Source organism: Poecilia latipinna, unplaced genomic scaffold, assembly GCF_001443285.1.
Source record: "Poecilia latipinna isolate Pla-1442-1.1 unplaced genomic scaffold, P_latipinna-1.0 Scaffold1633, whole genome shotgun sequence".
NCBI classification, from domain to species: Eukaryota; Metazoa; Chordata; class Actinopteri; order Cyprinodontiformes; family Poeciliidae; genus Poecilia; species Poecilia latipinna.
The window spans coordinates 66,612-91,677 of record NW_015114249.1 but is presented as its reverse complement, the minus strand read 5'-3'; the positions used below and the strand labels follow the sequence as shown (position 1 = coordinate 91,677).

The 25,066-nt window shown below is 37.6% G+C and overlaps 1 protein-coding gene across 1 annotated transcript in view; it reads left to right on the top strand.

Annotated features, from left to right (window-relative positions):
* Nucleotides 1-11,581, top strand: part of tspan15 (tetraspanin 15) — a 52,040-nt gene extending 40,459 nt beyond the window's left edge. Inside the window, exons 5-8 of the mRNA XM_015059527.1 lie at nucleotides 2,902-3,018; nucleotides 3,390-3,440; nucleotides 3,814-3,930; nucleotides 8,465-11,581. Of these exons, the coding sequence (XP_014915013.1) occupies nucleotides 2,902-3,018; nucleotides 3,390-3,440; nucleotides 3,814-3,930; nucleotides 8,465-8,626 (447 nt within the window). The 3' untranslated portion in view covers nucleotides 8,627-11,581. The remainder of the gene's footprint in view (nucleotides 1-2,901; nucleotides 3,019-3,389; nucleotides 3,441-3,813; nucleotides 3,931-8,464) is intronic.
* The last annotated feature ends 13,485 nt before the right edge of the window (nucleotides 11,582-25,066 follow it).

Sequence of the window (25,066 nt, the reverse complement as noted above, 5' to 3'; positions counted from 1 at the left end):
TAGCTCCAGTAGAGCCAGACATTGTTAAAGGGCACTGCTGTGTAGGGCTGAAACGATTCCTCGAATGATTCGAGTACCTCGATTACTAAAATATTCGTTTACAACAGCCCTACTGCTGTGAGATTTGATTGAGACATGAACAATTAGTCACATCAGGTGAGTCCAGATGCTTTTTAATCTTATAATCACTTTTAATGCGCATAACATTTCTACATATATCTGTAGTAGGACTGGACCATATAGCTGAGAAATGTATCAAAATTTAAGTGTTTCATTTTGTTAGTTATTGATCAGTTTTGGTTTTTTGTTTTTGTTTTTAAATATCTGAAATACTGCCAAACTTTCTTGTTCTGTCCACAGTTTATTTTTAAGCAGTTATGAGGCACTGTGGCGAAATGTTAAACTGCTACTGCAAATGTTACTCAACAGGTTGTTGCTAGGTAACCAGAGAGTGAGTGAGTGAGTTGCTAGGTAACCAGAGTGTGAGTGAGTGAGTTGCTAGGTAACTAGACAGTGAGTGAGTGAATTGATTCCACCAAACATGCTTAGCTGGTTGTGAGAGGTTGAGCGGCTAAAGCCTTTTCTCTGGCTATATCCCCCAGAATGTCTTGCAGTTCTAGATCAAAGTTCAGTTAAATTATTGAACATTCTATCAGATGTGTATTGATCAGATATTGTGTGTCTATCACAATATATTTTATTGATTTATTGCCCAACCCTACTTACTGCCATTAAAATCTGATTTGTAATTCTTAGTTTTAAAAAAAAAGAGAAAACCATGATTGTTGTATGCTACTCTTTTGTTGTTGTTTTTTTAGTCTCAAGCCAATCAGAAGTAAATAACTTTGTGAGAAGTGGGAGAAACGTCCCAGCATGCAGGCTTCATACCTGTACACTAGTTACGACTGGCAGAGTGTCTCCTCATTTTTATTCATCATATCTCTTTACATCTCGTCTCTTCCGCTCCTTCTGTCTGCAGTTCTCTTCTTCAGTGAAATATTTGGTTCTGTAATTGAATGGCAAGCTGAGCTAATACTGTGGCGCTCCGGCATTTCTGTCCGTGTTTACACTCTGAGGCTGACGTTCAGAAAGGGATTCATAAAGAGAGACAGCGTTAGCTCAATGAAACGACTGGAGTGCCAGCATTTTACACTGTCGAAATACTGAGAACACTGTTCCTTTTCCACAGGTTTAGTATCCAAATAATGTTAGCTTATCTCTGAATGTTAAGGATATAAATACTGTGGAAAGGCTACCTTGAGAAAAATGCTTTACTGGTTGCATCTCGGATTGGCTTTAAGTATTTTTTGTGCCGATATTTTTTCTTTTTAAGCGTACTTGGTTAATGTGAGACTCTGAAGGTGAATAATAAAAAATGTTCAAGAAGGCTTTATTTATGGACTTCTTTTCATGCAAATAAATGCAGCTAAAAGTGATAAACACATAAATGTCTCTGTAGATTTTCAGTTGTGCCATGCTTTTTCCGTTTTCAGATGATGAACTGAACTGTGCTCTGTGTGATTTTCAAAGCTTACAATGCTAATTTTTAATTTAACTTTTACTCTTTGGATGACTTGTGAAGGTACAACTGAGTGTTATAGCCATACTGAGAAAAAAAATATTCAGCGAATAAAGTCACAGTATTATGAGAATAAAGCCAATATAATACGAGAATAAAGTCATAATGCTACAATTTTATTCTCGTATTATTTTGACTCTATTCTCGTACGACTTAATTCTTGCAATACTTTGTTCTCATAATTTTATGACTTTTATTTAATTTTTTTCTTAGAGTGGTCATAATACGCCATCAAATGAAGGATGTGATCCAGTTTGGACTGGATTTTATTTTAGGGGTATCAAGTAAAAGGGGGTGAAATACATATGCATCCCACTCTTATTTTAGCATTTCACTTAGAGAAAAATAAATATTCCTTTTTGTTCTTTAATATTCATGTGCTACTTTGTTTTCATGTATCAGATAGAATCTCAGTAAAATACTTTAGAGTTTGTAGTTGTTAAATGCCAAACCTTGGAAAAACTAAACAGATCTGAATACTTTGCATTTCTTTTAGCGCTGCGTTTCACCATGAGATATATTGACTTTCAAGCTAAAAAAAACAATCAATACTTTCTATCACACCTGATAACAGTCCAACGAACAAATGGCCAACTCTTTGGTCAAGGCAATTACCTCCCTTAAGTTTCTTATTGGAACTCATTTATTTTCCTTGTGAAGTAATGTTTTGTTTTTCCCAGGGGTTTTACAAGCAACACCTAAAAAGAAGCAGCAATAATGGGAATCCTGGGGTGTTGTTTATTTCTGTGAACCAAATTACAGCTGGTTTCCACTTACTGGTTCTGGAGGAACCGTTCATTTTGTTCCTGTCACATGTCAGCTGAATGTGGAGCAAAGATCAGAGAATGTGGATTTTGTGTTTTTGGTGAGAAGACAAACTGAAAGCTTCGTTCATTTTGTTTTCATATTCATTCAGGATATAATACATGATGGGAGGTTTATGCAGTGAACTGCCATTTGCTCCATGTAGAATTGTTGTAATTAAATCTCTCACTGGACGTGAGAATAGTGTGAATGACTTGCTAAATGGAGCTACAATTATAGTATATATCTATAGTATATCACCCGGCTATTCAAACACCTGTGCAGATGCACAGAGAAGCACATTCACTCATTTATTATGTAAATCTTTAATTGTTGCTTATTTCATCCTGAAATGTTGCAGGCATTTCGTCAGCTCAGCAGAAATTAATGCTGTTTTCCAAACTGTTTTCATCGCCTTTTTTCTTCCTTTTCATTTTTGGAAACCCTGCTCTCTGCCTGTTGTTTTTCCTCTCACCTTTCCTCCTCTGATTTCTGACATTTTTTCTCGTCTCTGCCAGTTTCAGTGTTGCGGCGGTGAAGATTTTAAAGACTGGGAAGTCAACGTATACCACAAATGTTCTGGACGTGGCCCGCTGGCCTGTGGAGTCCCTTACACCTGCTGTATTATGACCCAGGTGAGCATGAAATATTACAACCACAACCAATGGTAAGCAAGCAAATACTGCTACAGCAGCATTTCCATGTTACGGTTTTTACATATTAGTTCAGAGCCAGAAGTGACTCGTTGGAGCTTTTACAATGGCACTTAACCTTTATCTGCTTAAACAATTACAACACTTAATGCACGCTTTATGAAAACCCTGTGAATAATTTATCTTCCTAATCTGTTAGCTGAGTTTGGGAGAGGCAGGAAAACTATTCAAGTCATCAGCAACTGAACTCTTAATGTTTTATAAGTGTGAAGAGAAACTTCTGCAGAAAGTTTTTCTTTACATTCTATGAAGGAAATGCATATATATTTATTTCTGTCTTCTCATCTCACCAGCCTAATGAAGTGGTCAACACTCTGTGTGGGCACCACATCTTGAATGAAACGGTAAGCGATCACAGAAATATCAACATAAATGTAAAATTCTTTAAACTAGAGTTCCTCCAATTCATTATCTTGTTTTCTGTTCTCTTGCTGGACATACAGAGCCGACTCATTAAAGAGCCAATTAAAGGCAAATATTTTAAAAGTCCTGTCTCCGTGGTAGCTGGGTATAACCCCGTAACCTCTGCTGTGCTTCCAGCAACTCATAAATCCCTGCAAGGCTTAGTATAAGTTGGAATAACAGCTATAAGTAGTAAATTAAGGCAACATCTAAGGCAGGAAGTTCTACGTTCTGTAAGACAGGAAACTGTGTTTGTTTTGACATTTATCTTTATAAATACAGGAGCCTATAGACTTGTTTTCTCCTCTGTTGTAGCGGCAAGATGCGATGAAAGTTATCCACGTGAGAGGCTGCTCACATGCGTTCGTGCATTGGATGGAGGACAACTATAAAAAGATGGCTATACTGTTGCTGGTTATCCTCCTGCCTCAGGTAAAAAATGCACTGCACAGCGCACGTTTCACCCACAGCTGATTTTAATATGTTCACAGCCCACATAAAGCCGATTTGTGTATAAACATATTAAATCATTTTTTAAAGAAGTTGTTTGTTCAAGGTGCTCTTTGTAAGAATCATACTGGAAAGTTGAGTGGAAGGAAAAAGTGGGGTGGGGAAAAACACACACCAGGATAACTGCAGCCTGTCTGAAACAATTTCAGATTTTCATAAACTGCAAGACGATTATCAACATCATTAAATATGAATACCTTTACATTTATATCACTGCGTACATTTAAATTTTTAAGATGAATGAGTAAAGAAAAACTTTGATTATTTTTAAAGCTTTTCTGATACATGTTTTGCATCACTGAAGTATCTCATATTGCAGTAATTGCGATAAAAAACATTAAACCAGTTATTTTAAAATAAAATCTGATGATGATGATGCATGAAAACAAAATGAAACGGCTAAAATAAAAAGTCTCCCCACACCATAATGCTGCCACCACCATGTTTAACTGTATTTTTCTTTACAGACAGCATGTTGTATTTAGACATGAAATATTCAGCTTTGGTCTCATTATTCAATAATTTCGGTCTTTCCAGTTTCCATCAAAATGAGAATGATGAAAAACTACATGCATTCTACATGTTTCACATTTTTTATTTGTAAAGCAATACTTTAAGATCCCACATAAACTTTATAGAACTTTGATTCATATCATTTTGTTTACTTTTACACCCACCGACAGTTCGAGGCTCTCTGACTACCCAACCCAAGTGGTGTAAAAATGTCTCGTCAAACCCCCTCCCACGCCTGTCCCAGCCTCCTCACGAATCACAGCGAGACGAGGAGGAGGCATTTCAAGAAAGTAGCTTAAATTCAACACATCTGTGACTCAGAAACACATCTAGGATCAAACATTTGTCTGGATTTCCCAGCCTGAGATGCAAATCTGATGACTAAACGTCAGAAAATACATTCCCTCGTTTCCCCTGAACATGCGACGGCTCCACTTAATCAGCAGTGAGAGAAACAGAAGGGCAGTTGTAACAAAATGCTGCTTCATTTCATTTACATTTTCTGTGCATTTCCATACATACTGTATTATGTTGTCAGAACACCATTCTGGAGCGACAGACACTTACTAACCCACTCTGCATTAAATATCTGTCTTCTGCGGTTTGGATGCAAGACGCCTGGGACCTTTTTTGTTCCTGACATTTCTGCCCTTGTACATCTTCTTGAAAATTACACAATGCATTTAGATATGAGCCCCTTTGACAGCTATGAATACATGAATGTTGATCGGCTGCGACTGTAAGAAGCTTGCTGGTTGTCACCAAGCTGTTTCTGCCATGTGGAGCAAATGCCGCCTGGCAGTCATTGATGTCACATAATGGGTTCTTCTCATTACCGTTATTTATGTTCAGGTGGCGCAAAACTGATTAATCTGTTCCGTCACTCAGAAGATTTTCATTTTCCTCATTTCATTTCCATTCCAAGTGACAAGACCCAATTCAATCAAGTGTATTGTTCAGAGGAAATCTGCAGCAGGTGCAACATGACTTATTGAGCATTTGACACATTCCTACAAAAGCAACTAAATCCTAAAGAAGTTCATTTTTAACCCTGATTATGAATAATTGTTGCTGGTTTGTTCTTTCCTGGAGCAAAATAGAGTTTCTGTGCTGGCATGTCAAAATTACAGATTTTACTGGATGGTAAATTGCCCCAGAAATTATAATGATAAACAATAATATTGTCATTCTGAGACAATTTTCAAATAATATGACGATGGCGTAACAATGTAAATACACCCTCTCAAAGTTCAGAAAGCTTGAAGACATTTTAAATATTCAAAATCGCTCGGTAACAATATATCACAATAGATATGTGATCAATATCAATAGATAATGTCTGATAAAATGTTCAATAATTTCACTGAACCCTGATCCACAAATGCAAAGCATTCTGGGGTGTAGTTAGCAGAGGAAAAGCTTCAACCTCTCATGGCCAGCTAAGAAACTCACTCACTCTTTGGTTACCTAGCAACTCACTTGTTCTATGGTTGCCTAGCAACAACCTTTCGGTAACCGGCACAGCAGCAGTTTACGGTTTTGCCACTGTTTCTCATAACTACTTAAAAGTAATTTAAAAAAGAAAAAACAGCTTGGAGTGAAATGAGAAAATGAGAACAACAGCTCAAAAGGAAATTGTAGGTAAAACAGGAAAGTTTGAAAGTATTTCAGAAATTTAAAGCAAAACAAATTATCAATAATTATTGATATTGACTGATATGAAACACTTACGATACGACACCGAGCTAAGCTATATAATAGTGCAGACTGCAGGTACTGGACAGAGCACCACAACACAATTATTATGCAATGAAATAAAAACAGTATGAGCACAGATGCAAAGTGTATTATAAATAAATGGACTGAACTTATATAGTGCTTTATCCAATCATTTTTGACTACTCAAAGCGCTTTACAGTGGAGTCACATTCACCCATTTGCACTCACAAACGCTCACACACAGCTTGGTAGGCAATTTGGGGTTGAGTGCCTTGCCCAAGAGCACATCGACATGTGGCGGGAGGAAGGTGGAGTCGAACCTACAACCTTCTGATTGCAAGACGACTACTCTACCCACAGAGCCACAGTCGCCCCATTTAGTCTATCATTATTCGCTCTTTGTATGCTGATGTTCAGCAGCATGCTGAAATGTTTCACAATATGCTTCTTTCACTCTGTGGAAGTACCGATTGACCCTTTGCAACTACCTCACTTAATCATTCAAAACAGATGTCAGAAGTGAGGGACAGGAGTACTGAACAGAGTTTTTGGGAGTTTATTCATGGTTTCTACTTGTTTGTGTCGAGATAATTTGTCTTTGAACGTAACGCACCTGACTGAGGCTCATAGATGTTGGGACTTGCAGAAGATTGAAATAGTTAGCTTAGAAACCGACCCGTACTTCCTGCCTCCTTTAACGTGTTGATGAAATTATCAACTTTGTCTGAATTTACCACATGATTTATGTCACCATGTCATAAACATGTTTCTCCTTACAGCAGAGCAGGCTTAAAAGCGTACAAAAGACGAGATGGTAACCAGTTTTTCTCATACGTTACATGGCTCCGTGATGGTAGGGCATTGTTTCCATGGTTACCAATGGTTAGACCTGTACCTTCTCCATAAATCAATATTTGATATCTTTCTAATCATAACTACTTATAAAGTATATGAATGTTAATCTTCTTGTAAAAAGTGTTCACACCAAGAGCAGGACAGTCACTATGATTGACTGCTGCTGTCCATCATTGCTGTATCTTTCTTCATTAAAAGTTATACGATAAAACGACAAGTCTTGTTTTCATCCGTTTCTGTGCAGCCGACTGCACAGCATCCTATGGCCATTTTTGAAGTGAAATCAAATGGAAGCGATATTAGGCTACAGGTGTCTGTTTGTTGACAGGCTTAGGTTGTTTAGATGTCCAGGTTCTGAAGAATGTGCAAAGGGTCAACAGACAAGATATGTAAACTCAGTGAAATTCTGGAAATATATTCTTTGGATCCCTATACAGTACAGAAATTTGGGGGCACTGAGTCCCCGCCTCTTCATCTCATGTTTTGCGTCTTTGCTGCACTTTAGTTTTATTGATGCTCTACCTGTGTGGGGGTGCAGGCTGGCCTTAAGCACTGCCTTTTGTCTCTATACCTGCGGTGCTGCGGCCTTTTGGAGTCGAGGCCGCCTCCTCTTTGTTCTTTCCTTCCACAGCTTTAACAACTGCATTGTTCACATACACCCATTCAACACAATTATTTCTACATATACGCTCACCCAGACACACACACATAATCCAAATGGCTTAAGGTCATACAAACACAGGTTATTATTACATAAAGGCTGCCAGCCCACTTTGATGCTGGATGCAGTCTGGATTTAATAAAGTCAGCCATGCAATTAGGATACCATCTCCAGAAATCTTTTTTAGAGCAAATCTACCCTGGCAACCTGAAATGTCAAAGACAAGGGCATGGTTTAGAAAAAAAAAAAAAAAAAAAAGTTTTGGTATAGGCTGGAAAATTAAACAGTCTTCAAACAGATGTGTTAATATCAATGTTTTAATTTCAAAAACAGACCAAGCACTTAAAAAATATCCCCCAGCTCATTTTTGGCAGCACGTTAATGTTTTTTGGTATCTAAAAATGACCCGTTCCAAAAACCTCCGGAATTTAGCGTCACAACAGGCACTACCCGTTGCCTAGCAACCCCAGAGAAGCCCAGCCCGTTGCCTAGCAACCCCAGGGAAGCCCAGCCCACTGCCTAACTTCTTATTGACCTAATTCTATTGAGATGCACTTGGACAAACGCTTAAACTTTCAGACTAGTAATGGAAAACAAAGGACTTCTGATTTCTTTGCGAGACTAAATTACAGAAAGTGACGAATTAATTCCAGCCTTGGATGCATTAATTACACTCACTTCCAACTGCCTCTCTCTGTCTATGTTCAGTTTTTTGGGGTGCTCATTACCTGGCTGTACAGGAATCGGGTCTCGGACATCAAGAGTGAGTGGGACCAGCAGTCCAACGATATGAAGGAGCAGCTGACTCACAACGCAAATGTTAAGCGGGGCCGAATTTCCAAATGGTACAAGTGTATGCCAGATAAGTAAACACAGACTCCAGCTGACAGACTGCGTGTCTGCTAAACCAAATGGATGCAATTCACCTCTTTCTTTTTCCTTCCCCTTTCTTAAACTGTTGTTTGTATCTCCATTTTGTCTAGGGGTATAAACATAGAAACCAAAGACTTTACATACATCTGTCAGGTGTTTTGTTGATGACACTTTCAAATGTTTGTGTGTTTTCTCCTCATTCACGGTTAAATCCTTTAGTAATTGTTTGTTGCTCAGTTTTGTAAAGCCTGTTGAAATTTAAGACATTGTCCCTGAACTTTAATGTCCTAAATTTCAATTTAGCTCAAGGTTAGTTTGTAACATTTGTAAAATGCGGTATTGATGTTGGTTTGGAGTTCATCAGGTTTAGCTGTTTTAATCATTATAAACATAAATGCATGGTTACTGCTATGTCAAAGAGTAACCTCAGGGTTTTCATATGACAACAGTAGCAGATGGATTTTAGCTCCAAATGCAAAACGAGATTCTTCAACCTCATGTGCAGCAGGTCTAACAATCTCTCTGTTATGCAATGCAAAAAAATTATAAAGTTGACTGAGCTTAAGATGCAGGCCAACCAAATGTTTCCATGAAAGCAACATTAGCATAATAAATTATTTTTCTTGGCGGTTTAGATGAGGTTTCCTTCCAGCATATGCTCACATTTATCGACAAAAATGTTCATAAAGCCTTAAAATAAATTCATCCTGTGTTGCACTTGAGTAATATTACTCCTGTAAATTAGAAAAATACAACCATTAATTTAAATGCATGTGTTCAATCATAAATAAATTAAATTAGGATATAATTATTTTGAGAAAAATAGCAGTTTTACAGTCGGTACTCCTGTTAATATTTTGAGCCTCCTTCTTGGCTATAAAACAAAGCTTAATGTTTTAGTCTTTATAAAATCTCTCCAGAGTCCTGAGTTTTCTTAAGTTCTCCATTCTGTCGATGTAGGTCTGAGGGAACTGAGATGGAGCTAAAGAAAAGTTTATTTTGCATCATTTTTCTGCTCAAAGATCCTGTGACGACGTGTTTTCAGATTTTTATTTCAAAGCTGCCAAAGAAGCATCATCTTACTGTCATCTGACTAAAAGCAAATGATTTCAGTTTAGCAAACTCAACATACTTGTTTTTTTCATGGTAACAGACAAAAGGCATCTTTTGGAATCAGTCAAACTCCAAATTACGCGCTCTGTAAAATTGTTATAAAAACTTGATGACCCCAAAATGTTCTAACCATGAGTTTCGGAGGGAGTTAGTTGTTTTATTTTGTTTCTTTTCACTTCTTTGATTGTTATGCGTGGGGAGAAGTGGATTGATGAAATCGACTTCTGTGTCGCACTGTATTTATTCCCCAGGGAAACAGGAAGTGTTGGTTTTCTGACTGGGAGTTCAGATGATCTCAAGTCAACAATTAAAGCATGAATCAGAAAAATAAATCTATTTTATAGGGATTGTGTCAGAAGTGAATTACCTTAATAGATGCATCCTATAATAAATGTGTTCAAATTAAAGGTTTTATTTTTCCAAAATGTTTGTTTGACAGGTTATACTATAGTTTTTCACATTTTTACCTGAGGTGCCAATAAATTATTCCACACTTGCAATTATTTGTGCTTGTAGCATTTCAGTTTTCTGAAATAAGCGAATGTGATCATCTTCACCTTGAAATCGATCGCGTTTCATTTGAAGTTCTTTTTGCGATGTTTAAGATTCATATTTTTAAGGTGCGCTTGTTACAAAGGCTTTGGTTTGGTGGTAATTTAAAGACGAAGGGATCCAAAGGGATTTAATTTAATTAAAAATAAATCTTTTAAGCTTTTTGTCTGATTTTGCACTACTTTAATATTCATGTGAATATCTGTATTGGGTTGTTTTATTAACCCAATCCTTGTGAAGTAAACCCGGGTCAAATCTTTTCTTTTTTTTTTTCTCATGGTGCAAATAACATATAAGGGGCTATTTTTCTACACCTGTGAACTTTTAAATTTGTTTTAAATGTGTATTGCCTTTTTTCTACTAAAACAATAAAGCTACATTTATATTCCAGATAAAGTAACACTCCATTCATTTCTGTTTGAAAATGTGTATTTTGTGAAGACATTTCTGTTTTCCAGTAAACTCCGTGGACAGCACTAATAGAGACAGTTTGGATTTCATAAAGAAACGATAAAAGTATCAGTATGAACATGTCAAAGAAGAAAATGCTGCAAATGTAAACCACTTAAAGCTGCAGTGTTTCTCTTTAAAGATCTGTCAGTTTTGTAGTTTCTGCGTTTCTGCTTGTGTCTCACATCTGTGTACAAAGTGCCTTAAAAAATATTCAAAACCTCTGAAAATTGTTTGATGTTTGAGCTAAAACTTCAGTTTCAGTGTGTTTTATTATAAGACTTTATTATGCTTATTATAAGGTTTTATAATGCTAATGCAAACAATTTGAAGATGTTTATCCCATTTTACTCCTAAATATAATCCAGTGCAACCAATTACACATGTATGTTAAATAAAACAATAAAATTCACTGTAAATTTAAAATGTACAAGAATATGGCACTGTAGTCTCTCAGTACTGTGACAACTTCAATCTGGGTCAAAGGTCATTCGTCAGTAATGCTCAGTCCCTGTGCCAATTTGAATTAAGTGAACTATCGTAGTTTGACCATTTACAGTGAAACCCAATGCATGGTGTTATGTTTTGGCTTCTGTTTTGAATGCGATGGGATTAAAGATGCATTTTCTCAAAAGGGATTTTCAAAGGTTGCATTTCGTTTAGTAAATGATAGTTGCTGTCGTACTGTGCATTTTCTGGGGCGGCCTTCGTACTTGGTTTCTACATTTTTCATGTCAAAGTAAGCAAACCTTATGCATGAACCTATGTATGAACAGATTACTAAGAATTACTATGTGTCTTGAAATGATCTAATAAACGTCCACATGTTAGACCCACCACTTGTATGTTGTTTTGTTTCTTGAAAAGGAGAAAGATGAAAACTTAAGGCGTAATGACGCCTGTTCAAGTTTCCACATTAGCGCTCACATTACAAGCACAAAGCGTCGTCTGCTCTTCATCTCACAAATGGCTCTGGATAAACAAGACGTCTTCATCTGCTTTCCACGTAAGAGCAGCGCGAGTGATAAGTGGGGAGTGTCCAGAGTGGTTTGGTGTTTATCTGTCTCTCTCTTCCTTCCTCTCACTCCTGCTGCTCTCTGGACTTCCTGCTGAGTGAAATCCATAAATATTTTACCGCGGCCCCCGCCAACCAGAACATGGTTATTTTTCCTCCATGGCCAGAAAGAGGCGAGATCCTGTGAGCTTTCTAAAAGGAGAGGTCATTTTTCTCTGCAGCACAGTTTGTGTGCCAGAGTGCAGAAAGTGATATCGGATCATGACCACTATTAATTCTGTTTGGTTTAAACGGTGCCAAGATGGTTTGACATAAAACGGGTTTCCAGCTCGTCCCGAGACGCCTGGTTGTGTTACCTTGTTATCCATTTGTAACTCACTGGATACACTCTGGTATTTGTTACTGGTGGAGTCCCAGTTCACCCCGTAAAACCATGACGGAACCAACCTGGCTCACGCAACACAGTGAGGAAAGAAAAAGACGATAGTAAGTAAAGAAACAAAGTTGTAGAGCAGGGTGTCCAAAATCGTCAGGTAAAAGTAATTCATGGGCCAATAAGAAGATTTTTAAAAAGCCTAAAAAAAACAAAGTAGCCTGATTTTTCTTTTTTTGTTGGTTTTATCATATCGTCCAAAAGTTTTCAAATTCACCACTTAGTTGAACTAATTTATTTTCAGTTTTAAAAATAGGATTTGGGATGCCTTCTTTAAAAACACTTGCTATATCACACAAAGTAGGATAAATTAAAAGCTAATTTGGTGCAGCAACCTCGACTTTTCTGTAAAAGTCCGCTGGGTCATGATGGTGTGTTAGGGCCATTCTAGATGGCAAAAACAAGAAAAGAGTACATTGCCACCAAAAAACTCACATTTTGAGATTTTCTAGAACAAACATGGATATTTTTTAACCCCAAAAGTAAAAAAAAAATGCTAGGAAAAGACTTAAGAAAAGATTTTAAAATTAACTTTAAAAAGTTTGGAGTTTGAGGTTTTTTTTCTAGAAAATTTCTGAAATTTATCTCAATTTCTGAGTTTTTTGGCTCAATCATTTACAAAGATGTTTGTAAGTGACTGAGACGTTGCTGCTGTTTACTCCATTCCAACAAACTTAGTGTAATGATACAGACTGATCCTGTAAAAAGATGAAGGCAAATATACTTATATCCATTATCAATGCTTGTTTTTGTGGAATATGCTTTGACTCTTGGTGTGTTCAGACATTCATGAAACCAAAACTAACATGTTGCTGAAGATAATCATTGATCCTTAAACAAGCCAACATAGATTATCCAGTTTCAAAATCTGCTTTCCAACTTGTAAAAACTACAAATGTTGAAGTTTGATGGGTTTGACGGAACAAAATGAGGTCGTTATTTGGTGTTTTTTCAAAAATCACAGCTCTGTGCTGACATTAATTGGCTTCACTGTCAGTCATCTCAGTCTTTTCTTCCACTTTCACCTCCTTTTCTTCACTGTAAAACACAGAAGAAGGGAGCTGAAATGTTTGTGCTTCTCAGGCACTCAGACAGCCTTGTATGACTATATCCCATTTTTACAAAAACAGACATGGTGCGCTTTAAATCAGACTTTTCACCACTCGTTTAGTTTTATAGTTTGTGTACGGTTCTCCTCTGGATTTAGACTGTAGATCTCTTCTCCAGCTGTGTGTGGGCCACACCATCTATCACCTAAAACATTAACTTGTCTGGAATACTTTTCTATGAATTTTACTTTCGGTGTCAAGTTTAGACGCCATTTATCATGGAATGCATTAGTTAGTTAGTTTTGGGCAAATGAAAGAAGAGTCTTGGCTGTGTGATTTTTTTTTCCATCTGATATATTTTAATTATTTTCATCTCATCTTTCTTTAATTCTTTAATCAAAATGTGATTTCTTGCTCATAGAAATTGTTTAACTTACTTCCTGTTGTTACACTGGTTGTATTTTGGTCTTTTATGTCAAACTTGGGTTTGACTTGGGAAATGTATTAAAATAATGTGGGTTATAAAACAATAACTGTGACATACAGGTGGGTTTAGAAACCTCTCTTTCCTTTAGTAATGAATAATTTGAATACATCTCTTTGTATTTTGCTGATACTAACATTTGTTTCTTGATTTTGGGTTTGACAAAATGCAACACAAAGGAAATCTGTAAAAAAAAAAATTCCATTTCTCAAAATCTTTTCAACACCTCCAATGAGCTCAGCATCACTTTCTTCAAGAATTGATTGATTCCACATCTAAAGCAAACACCTTTCTGCATATCTCAGAAGCCAATGCATGGCCTGCCCAGACACCGTCTTTCCTGCACTTTGTTATATTTTTTGTTCAGTTAAATTTGTTGGATGTGCAGGCGTTTCCAAAATGTGCTTTTTTCTCTCCTGCCATACTCTTCCCTTTTAAATCAACATAATTTATTATAACTCTAAAATAGGCCGCAAGCCATTTCTTTAAGCTGTGAGGGATAAAATAAACTTTAAATAAAGTTAAACCTTTAATCAGCTTACAGGTTAATTTCTTATGCAGAAATATTTCCCTATTCTCTTGTGGAAGAAGGGTGTAGAAGTAGTGTTTGTGTGTTTGCCTTATTGTGCTTATTATGTCTTTATTTAATTAGATTGTCACACTTAGCTGCTGAAAGTAACTAAAAAAGTTACTTTTAATGTAACTTAGTTACTTTCCAAATCAAGTAATCAGTAATCTAAGTTACTTTTTCAAGGAGTAATCAGTAATCTGAATAAAGTTACTTTTTCAAACTATGTCATGACTCAGGTATCTATGAGAACATGCTCCTCCTGTCTGTACGTCGCCAATAAAATGGTTAAAAAACATGTAATGTATGAACTGATTTTCCATAATTTAGCTTATCTATATAATGTACAGTGTTTATTGTCACCAACTGTGTGCTGAGGAGCGATCATAAACGGCAGAGAACAATTTGAGGTGAGGCAGGCAGTTCTCCTGCCTCATGGCAGGGGGCGCTCATGATCCCAGATATTGTGACTCCACAACTGCAGAGTAAGAGACAGCGAGCTAACCATGGAGCTAGCCATACACTAAAGTCAAGTGCAGCAATATATTTATAGTTTTCTCATCTTGCCACAGCAATCGCTTATTAATAATCACAAAATAAACATTAAGCCTAAAACTATACTACTGCAACAGACTGCATGTTCTGCTCTTTGTGTGGGAAATATCCGAGTGTTTATTTAGGGGCTATGGCAACGAGTCTGCGTGTAGCCTGGGCAATGCAGAGAGCGAGAAAGAAGTGGTTTTGACTTGTACTTGAAAGGTTTTCCCCTTTGCTGTGGAGCACGGCACGAAATTAATAATATCCACATGTTCAAGTTTCATTGAGTTAACGGAGCTGTTCTACCGCAGCAGCGCGGCTATGGATGGCATGTAGAAGAACAGACTTTTTGCCCTCCAGGGTTGTCCGCATGCGCGAACTTTCCTTATGTAAACAATAACATGCAGGTGGTCAATATTTGCATATCTGATTATGATTACTTAATCATAAGTAATCATGCAAATGCCTCACCAGCTTTGCACCTCACCGCACGTCACTGATATGCGGTGAGGTGCGAAACATAATATTAAAATGGCACATTTGTGTGTGTGTATGAAGTAACTTACTAATTATTGAAGAAACAGAGAGAATGAGAGATAGAGGAAGAAAGAGCTGTATTATTTTTGACTGTTTTTGAACATGAAGAAAGGAGCACAATGTGGTGCTAAACCTATTCTGACCTTTTTTGGTCAGTTTAAAACAGTGCTTCTCAACCCTGGTCCTCACTGTCCGCCTGCTCTGCATGTTTTAGATGTGCCTCTATTCCAGAACAGCTGATTCAAATGATTGCATGACCATCAAGTTTTGCAGAAACCTGTTAATCACCAAAATATTCAATCCAGGTGTGTGGCAGAAGGGAAACACCTAAAACATGCAGGGCAGGGGAGCCTGAGGACCGGAATTGAGAAACACTGGTTTAACAGGAAATTGGGAGGAGAGAGAAGGGAATGACATGCAGCAGGTTGCCCAGGACTTGGAATTGAACCCAACTGTGTTGAAGTCTGCAGCCTCTGCAGATGTTGAACAAAACATAATTTGCAGTCTTATTGTAAAGCTGATTAACATCATGTCAAAAAATAACTGACTCAGGTGTTCCTTAGCCCCTTTTTCTTCTCTTTTATACGAGTAGACAACACATAAGCACAACACATAAGCTTTATATTTATAGCAAGGAATTCATTTAAGAGTCGATTTTCTTCCTGTAGTAGTAATGATTTCTGATTGATTTGTAGTACTTTCATGGATTGTACTTTTTTGACTTTTCTACTCAGTTTTTCACATTAAGTTGCACATTTTTTTGTTAAGTTTGTTATACTTTGGTATAAAAAAAAACAGGATTTATCAAAGAAAAAAGATAAATGGACTGAACTTATGTGGTGCCTTGCTAATCCTTTTGATCACTCAAAGCACTTCACACTACAGTCACATTCACCCACACACATTTCCACCGACATGCAGATGGAGGGCAACGTGGGGTGGAGTGTCCTGCCCTTAGTCACCTCAACATGTGGTAGGAGGAAACTGAAATCAATCTTACAACCATCTGATCACAGGACGAGTGATCTACCCTCAGAACTAACACGCACCCTAAAAAATATATTTAAAAAAAGACACTGCATGGTCCTTTTGTTAATCTTTTTTTAAACAGCATAACAAGGTACATTTCAGGATGAAAAAAGTGCAAGAAGAAAAGGTAAAATAAAGGACAAACCATTAAAATACAGGAACAATGAGAAAAACAGAAATCGTTAAGAATTTTAATTCATAAATTAATATGTTGCTATGAGTATTGAGCCATTTGTTGTTGCGCCATCTACCACTAAAAAAGCGAAGGGAAAAAGGGCTATTTAAAAAAAATTTTTCAAGCAATTCCTGCAGTTTCTTGAACCCTTTTGGGAGCAATTTCCATTGACCAATTGACCTGAACTGCATGTTTTAGGAGATGTGGGGGGAAACCAGAGTACCCGGAGAAAACCCAGGCAAGCTCGGGGAGAACGTACAAACTCCACACAGCAGAGATCCGACACATCCTCTGTCAGCTGCAGAGCTAACCACTGCATCTCTGCGCTGCCCACTTCTTTTTCTTCATTTCAAATTCATCTTAACATTTGGATGTTTTATTGAATTGGGTCAGGAAGGGATCAACAACCAAAGACCAGACTGGGGCCAGCAGTTTTAGAGCGCTCAACTTTTTTCTTTATCTCCAGCTTCACACACTTCAGTCCATTTCACAGCATGTCAGGCAGTCAATCAACAGGAGGGAGAATCTCCCTCTCATCTGAACCACCTGGCTTTTAAGGGATTGGCTCCCACCAGAACTAATTAAAGGGGTGGAGCCATTTACATTTCCAGAAAGAAAGAACATTTGTACTAAACTATATTCCTAAAAAAAATGTTTACAGCTACAATTAGCTTAAACAAAGCTAAAAACAAAAACAATATTGATCCAAACGAAATCAAAAATACATCTCTCCTTCCTCTCAAACAGTGGATTGTCACAATGAGGCTGATTGGAAACACCAGGTCCTTGTCAGCACTGCTCATGGGCGCGCTTCCATGGCAGCACATGACCTCAAAGAGAAGATGATTAAAACAAGTAGATAAATCAAGTTACTTCCCCCAAACACAAAATACATTTACCAAATAAATTAGAATATATAAAGTACACAAAAACCGCACCTGTTAGGGAGGAGATAAATCCCTCACAAGAAGCTTCTTCTTCTGGTATTTCACGTTGTCGTGAACCTTGGAAGTGAGGATGGCAGCATTAAAAATTGCCAGATCGCTGAACTTCTTGACTCTCTCGAGTTCCCTCTTTGCCCTGGTTGATGAACATCTCTTTCTGCCGTCTCAACTGGAATTTCGTCTCTTCCAGCTCTGCTTCCATGTGGGCCAGTCTCTGGTCATCTTCAACCTTCTGGCTCTCTCCATTTCCAGAAGAGAGCCAGTCTTTGGATTTCCCCGTGTAAGACATCGGGGTGCACAGGAGGGAACCTGCCTTGGGGAATTTGTTGGGTTCCCCTTCTTGCCTGGGGTCACATCATTCTGTCGTGGTATCTTGGAGTTTGATGAGAAATTTCCCCTTTAAATCTGTCAATTTGTAAATTACCTGAACGGTTGATTTCAAAGAGCTTTGCGTATGTCTGAACTGGTCAGTGGTATTGCAAGCAGTGAAACATATGTAGAATTCTGTCAAATAAATATAGTTGATGACATCACAATGACTGCCTCACTTGTGACATCACAGAATTTTCCTTTGCTGGTGGTGTTACATCATTCCATCACCAAATATCGTACTTTTCATGTTATAAAGTTAAATAAAGTGAAAGAGAGCAAGTAAACATAATAAGATTCACAATTTTAGAGTAGAACTTAGCTTAGCAATCTCTTGTTCTGGAAAAATTGAGTCCAAGTAATAAAATACACATATTATCCTGCTTAAACATACATAGACTGTAACTTACCAGTCTAGATAAATAATACATTCCTGATTACATATAAGCAAGTCTGAGAAATATCTCAAACACCTAACAAGTCAGTTCACACATAGATAAAACACATAATCTCAGATTAAGACCAAACGTATTTGACTCAGAAAGCTAAGTCAAACCAAAGAAACTTCCACAGTTTAAACACAAAGTGACAGTGAGAGGGTGTGTGCTGGTCATACCGGGGACACAATGCCGCAGCTTCTGTGTTATTTACACATTTTCACTGTCACACTCTGCAGACATAAAGCAGGACACTTACGTCAGCAAACTCGTTCACAGATGCACATGGAGTTCATCTCCACCCACCCCCTCAACTTGTTTTCACAAAGCTCCATGAAGTAAATGGTCCGAGCAAGAGTCTTAAATTGCTAAATCCAAAACATTCTCTGCATGACAGTTCCCATAAATACAATCCATATCAGAGTTAAAGAACTGGGAGAGAAGAGCATTACAATTAACAGATGAATTGAAGCTGCAGCTAAAAGGAGCAATTGAAAGAGGCTGTGAAACAACACATAGCTAACTGTCGAGCTTCATAAAGGGATAGTGTAAATTATCAGGCTCTGAGCCATTACATCATGTCAGAATGAATCAGATAGCTGACTGGAACTAAAAAAAAACATGTTGGCTGATGCTATAACATGTCTTTACATTGACAAAGGTTCAGTTGCCAGGAAAAAGTTGCTTTTAACGACGCATCGGGCGCTAGCCTGGTGGTTGTTTCATGTTGTCATGGCAACCCGGAAGTTAACAGGTCGCAGTTTTACCGTGGTCTAAACATAGTTATTTCTTTAACTATATTTTTAAGGTAACGTGTTTGCAACATGTTTCTAGATTTTTTATGGGTTTTTTGAGTTTAAATGATTTATCTGAAACACGTAACAGCGAACCGGAAGCGAGACTGAAAATGCAGTAAGCTAACAGAAAAGCGCGCGACGACGACAATTTTAATAAATATAAAATTAGGCTTTGTATGCAATAATACTGAGAGAAATGAAAAAGTAACTTGGTGTTTGTTTACGGAAATTTATGTTTAAAAATCTGTTGTGTTTTTTAAATTGTTTTCACGGTGATCCCTGGTTCAAGTAAAAATAGCAATACTTTAACGTATTTTTACTCAAATAAAAGTAAGAAGCAGCCATCCAAGAAATGACTAAAAACGTATTTATTGATCACTGAGTAACTGATCAAATTATCAAATATTCGATATTTAAAAATTGCATAATCAGACACACAAAATTATAAAGTTAAGTGGAATTTTTTTAATTTTCAGGACAAAAATGACAATAACAAAAAATAAAATCAGGCAAAATATTTTTTTTTCCAGATCAGTTTCTTTCAAACTGCAGGTGTGTGTCTGTGTCTGGTGAATTTTTGTTTAAAACATGTTGGCGGGTTTCACTGAGTGGGTAAAAAAAATCCAGAAATTTTACTCAAGTAAGAGTATAGATACTTCATAATAAAATTATTTAAGTAAAAGTAAAAAGTAAAAATAGGCATAGAAGTAAACTTTTTCAAAAAGGTTACTAAACTAAATGTATCTCTATGAAGACCAGTGCAGTTACAAACTATGTAGTTTTTCTGAATAGAAACTCAAAATGATGAAGAACTCTGATTAGGTGCAAATCTGTTAAATGAGTTTTCCCCACACACAAAAACCTCCACAGCTCCTGTTTCCTCACTCAGACATACATTCAGGTATCGACGTATTAGTCACTGTCCGGTAGTGTGTGGGTAGTTGCCCTTCATTTATTGGTCTAGCATGGACTTCTGTCTCGTCTGACTCTGACATTTCCAACTTACCAAACCAAAATAATCACCTGGTGTGACAACTGCAGATTCATAGCTGCATCCTTCTGTGTAACGTACATGAAACATTCCCCTCTGGTTGAGGCTGGGGAGAAAATTACCTAATTAATTTTAGGAGGAGCAACACGCTGCCGTTTCTTTAACCGAGCGAGCGAACAGCAGCTTCATGTAAAACTAATTTATGGGTCTGGTTCTCTGTCGGATCTGATGCTGGCATTTAACACAGACATCAGCACTCAATAAGCAAACAACAGGAATAAATGAAGCCTGAAAAACAACAACCACAGCACAGATCATTACTGTCTGAACAGTCTTCAGAGCCTGTCTTTGGCAAACAAGTGGGAGATTTGTATTTATTTATTTATTTCAAACAGGTTTTTAAAAACAAAGAAAACAAGAAACTAGTAAGACGATGCATAACCAAGAACAAAATAAGTAGCTCAGCACTACTTTTCTGTTTGAAAAGGAGCAGGAAGAAGGGAGCATTTTAATTTAATACAATATACCACTTATTCATAAGCCTACTCAATTTACTATGCTAAACAACCTATAAATAAATGACATTACATAAAACAAAATGATTATAAACTGACTCTCATAACAGGATAAAAAAATCACTGACCCATAATAATAATAGTAATAATGACAGTTATAAATAATAACTGGATATACAATTACCAACTCATTGCCAACGTATGTACTTGATATTCTGTTCTATAACAAACAAATACAATTTAAAAAACTAGTGGTAGTAGTAATTATAGTAATTTTAGTGCCTCACTATAAATGTTGGGCTTTACCAGCTGCACACTGGAAGACGAGGCTGAATTTGACGTGTGCTCAGCATATTTTAGCCAATCATAAATCTAAATCTGATTTCATCACACAAGCAGCCCAGCAGTTAGTCACAGTTGGAGGTTTTCTGTTTAGACGTTGAATATTTTTCCTTTGCATCTGTATGTTTTTTCAATGTTTGTATGCATAAAATAGAACAGATCGCCACAGTTTTATTACACATGAAAGGAAATTCCACTGCAGCTCTCACATGACAGGAAAAACACACTTCTGCATCATTTCTACAGATTCTATGCAACTGCAACACAAACATTGCATTGCTGGCTTAATGATAGCGTCACTTAGTCTCTGCTGTGTCATCCTGTCTGCATTAATAAGGAGTTCCTTGCCTCAGCATGCTGTATGCTTGAAACTAAAAGTGAAACCGGCATTTTGACAAATTTTGATTAATTCGGATCATTATTGACAGATGGCTGGGGTTCACTCACAGACCAATGAATGTTATTCTCAGAAAAATAAAACATAGTGGAAAAAGCAAGGCACCTTGTCCTGGTGCAGCAGAATACTGTGAAATTCACTATTCAGAAGGGGGACTCCTCAAAAGGGAGACATATTTAAAAAGACTTTCCACAAAATTCCCTTCACTTCCTGATGTCTGAACCTGCAGAGCATTCGTTTTCCAAAATGGCAGCATGCAAGGCTGTAGTGAGACATCAGGTTTAGTGTTTAGGTCCCTGTAACAAGTCTGTTTAAAAAAGTGACAAGCAACAAATACAATGAGTAGCAGGTTGTGCCATCTTTGAGAAATCGTTTAATCTCCATGGCAACCACTCAGCTGGGTGGACCTAGCTGAGCCTTTGAGGCCAACTCTGAGGAGGAGCTGCAGTTTCCAAACTTGTGCCTCACGGAGCAGGCCTGCTCTGTGACTCCCCCTCTGGACTCCTTCAGACTAGCCAGCAGCAGTTAGCAAACGGCTGGTGTTTGCATCAGTTGAGCTCGTTGCACACGCTTCGTCTCAGTGAAATGCTGGTGAAAACGTTGATAGATGAGCCCTGTTGTGACGACTTCCTGAGTTTCAGAAAGACCAGGAGTTTTTGAAGAGACAGAATCTCAATTTCAAGGCATTAAATCAGAAAATAAGAATTATTTTAAGTCATATTTGTTCTTTATAATGACTGAAGGTAACTGATTGTGCTATAAAGTGACAGTATGTCCCTGGGAAAAACATAATACTGCCCCTTTAAGAGCAGACTAAGTGCAGCAACTATTATAATCAAATTCTCATGTCCAGATACCAAAATGAAATTAAGATTAGCTTTCTGCTTTACTGGGACTTGACAACACTACACAGATAAGCAGGTGAAGAAAATGATGGAAACCTGATTTTACTTGCTACGCCTGTGATTGCATTGCACATTTCTAGAATTCATCCATTCATCTTCAGTGATCGACTGGAGGCTGATTTTCAATCTAAATCCACGTAAAATTTTTGCAGCGCAAGCCTAGTACTTAGAATAATTTTGATTTTGAATGACAGTGAAGTAGGAGCTTCTTTTTTCTTTACTACCTTTATTTACTTGCATGAATGTTTTAATGTTTGTGTTACACAGACACCATTTTCACACATATATTTTGCTCTTACACCAAACTGGTTGTTGTTTTACCCTAACGATTGATGCTTAGTTTCCTCCTTTTTCAATGTAACTGTCGTTTGTGCAATCTCCCATATGGGAACACGGTTTCATGTTAACAGGTTGCCCCAAAATCTCTCTAACAGCGTCTGACGGCAGCGATCTTCTTGCAGGGAAACGCTGCGCCGCGGTGAGTGTAAAGGTGAAGTGGTTATCTGGGAAGACGCAGCAAACAGTCTGACCAAACGATTATTCTGAAACATTGTGACAGCCACTTTGGTTCATTATATCTTCCTGCTGCAGGCCCCCCACTGCACGCCACAAGCAATCACACACAGCGTTATTTTGTTACAACCTAAAAACACCACTTTGGTTTTCTTAGGTTGTGATCATCTTAACTCTGTATGGGAAATTAATGAGAAAGATGGAGCACAGTGTTCCTGTGTTACTCTTCTGCAGCTTCTTTGGTCCTGCAGTAAGAAAAGGAACATGATAAGTGGTCATAAACATAAAATGCAATACAGTGGGTTTGTTGTCACACAAATATCTTCTGAAATTGGGTATTTTCAGCTAATATTGCTTCACTAATGACTAAGAGATGCATGAAAAACCAACACAAAGGCACTGGTGCGCAACAAGCTTTCATCATCGCAGAAACAGAAACAATGAAGAGAAAAGCCGCTCTGCGAGAGGTGATGATAACCTTTTATCTTTTAATAACCTGGAAAACTGGGTTTGTTTGAGCGTCTTTACTTTAAAGTAGGGAAGAATGTGAACACAAACTCCTGCCACCCAGAGAAAACGTGCAAACATAACTTATGAAAACCAAACAATAAATGAATGATTGCTTTTGTTAAACAGTTTCTCTCCTCATAATAGCATCAGAGTTTACCAGAAAGTTTTACCAGCTCTATTACAAACACAGGAATCAGTTAGTTATTAAAATAACATTGTGCCGATTTACTACCTGAGCAGATATTTCTTCCAGATTGACAGAAATTCACCGGAGGATTCACAGAAAAGTCAAACACAACACAATCAAAACTCTGTTTACTGTGAAGATGCTAAAGGTTGAGAGTTTGCTACAATCACATTTTTAGAAATCAGATATATTCATAAGAGGAGGGAACGCCACTTCAGCTTTTTCACATTTTCTCTTGAGTCTTCTGTAAGAATTTTACATAACAGAGCAACACAAAGTGGTGCGTAATTGTGAAGTGGAAGGAAAAACATGGACGGTTTTTAAATGTTTTGTAAAAGGCAAAAATCAAAGAAGTGTACGACCATCTTTTGCTGTAAATACAGTTGTGAATCTTTTGCTATAGACTGCAAAAAAAAAACATCTTCATGGTAAAATTCTGGCAGCCACTGTGAACTTCAAGTTTCAACACAGACGAATGGCCCAGACTTTGACTGGGCCATTCTGACTATGCTTGGATTCAAACCTTTTAGCTTTTGTCCTGCTCTGTAATGGCGCTTTGGCCGTTTTGTTTACTGTTGCCATAGTTACCTAGAAGTCTGTTTATCTGCGGTGAAAACCTGGTTATTTATTTAAGGCATGTTGGTTGTCTATACGATGTTTCTTGTGTTTTATGTAGGTTTGAGCTAAAATGATGTGTTCGTAATAACAGCGAACCCAAACCAGACTGAAAGCAAAATAACGCAGAGATCAGTTCAGAGACGCCCTATAAAACCTGCAACTGGTTCAACTGGCAAAGTAACTATTAAGCTTTGTATTCTGGTTCTTGGTGCTGGAAGAAAAACAATGGTGTTTATGGCACTTTTGTGCTTAAATACGTTTTGAGTTTGTTCTTTGTGACTCTGTGGGTCGGTAAAGAAACGCGACGTCAGTACGAGGCGTGGTTTACTGAAACCAGTGCAGCTACACTGGCTGTTTGGCAATCTCCAGACTACATTTTTATAACTGAGTTTCCACTAAGACTTTCATCTTGACGGTCTTCCACAAAAACCAACTCATCAATATCTTGTTAACAGATTCTCACACTTTAGCCATTATTTTCTGCAGCTCTTTCTTCCAGTGATACATTTGGCCACAAAATGAGCTGAATTCTCATAAGACGGAGCTCCAACCAGTTGTTTGTGTTTGGTTACGTTGGAGTTACAGATTTCTAATAAAGAAACAAAAAGCCTACATTTGAGACAGTAAACTTTCTGATTCAGTCATAGGAGGCTGATGGCTTTTAAAAACAAACTCATAAAACCCAGGACGGCTCTGTTTACCCCACCATTCCTTTTCCCCATGTGATTCTTACTTGTGTCATGTGAGTCCTTCCAGTCTCTCGCTCCTCTTCAGTCAGGGATGCCAACCTGTGGTTCACCACCTTCTCTCCTATCTGAACCGATTCACCAGTCGTTCTCTGCTCATCCTTTAAGCCCTGCCAGCGTTCATGTGCAGCTGTCGTCTTCCTGCTCTCTCGGCTGCCATCCCTCTGCTCCTCTTCATCGCCACCCAGCAGCTACCAAAACATTTCATAAAACCTTTATTCCCC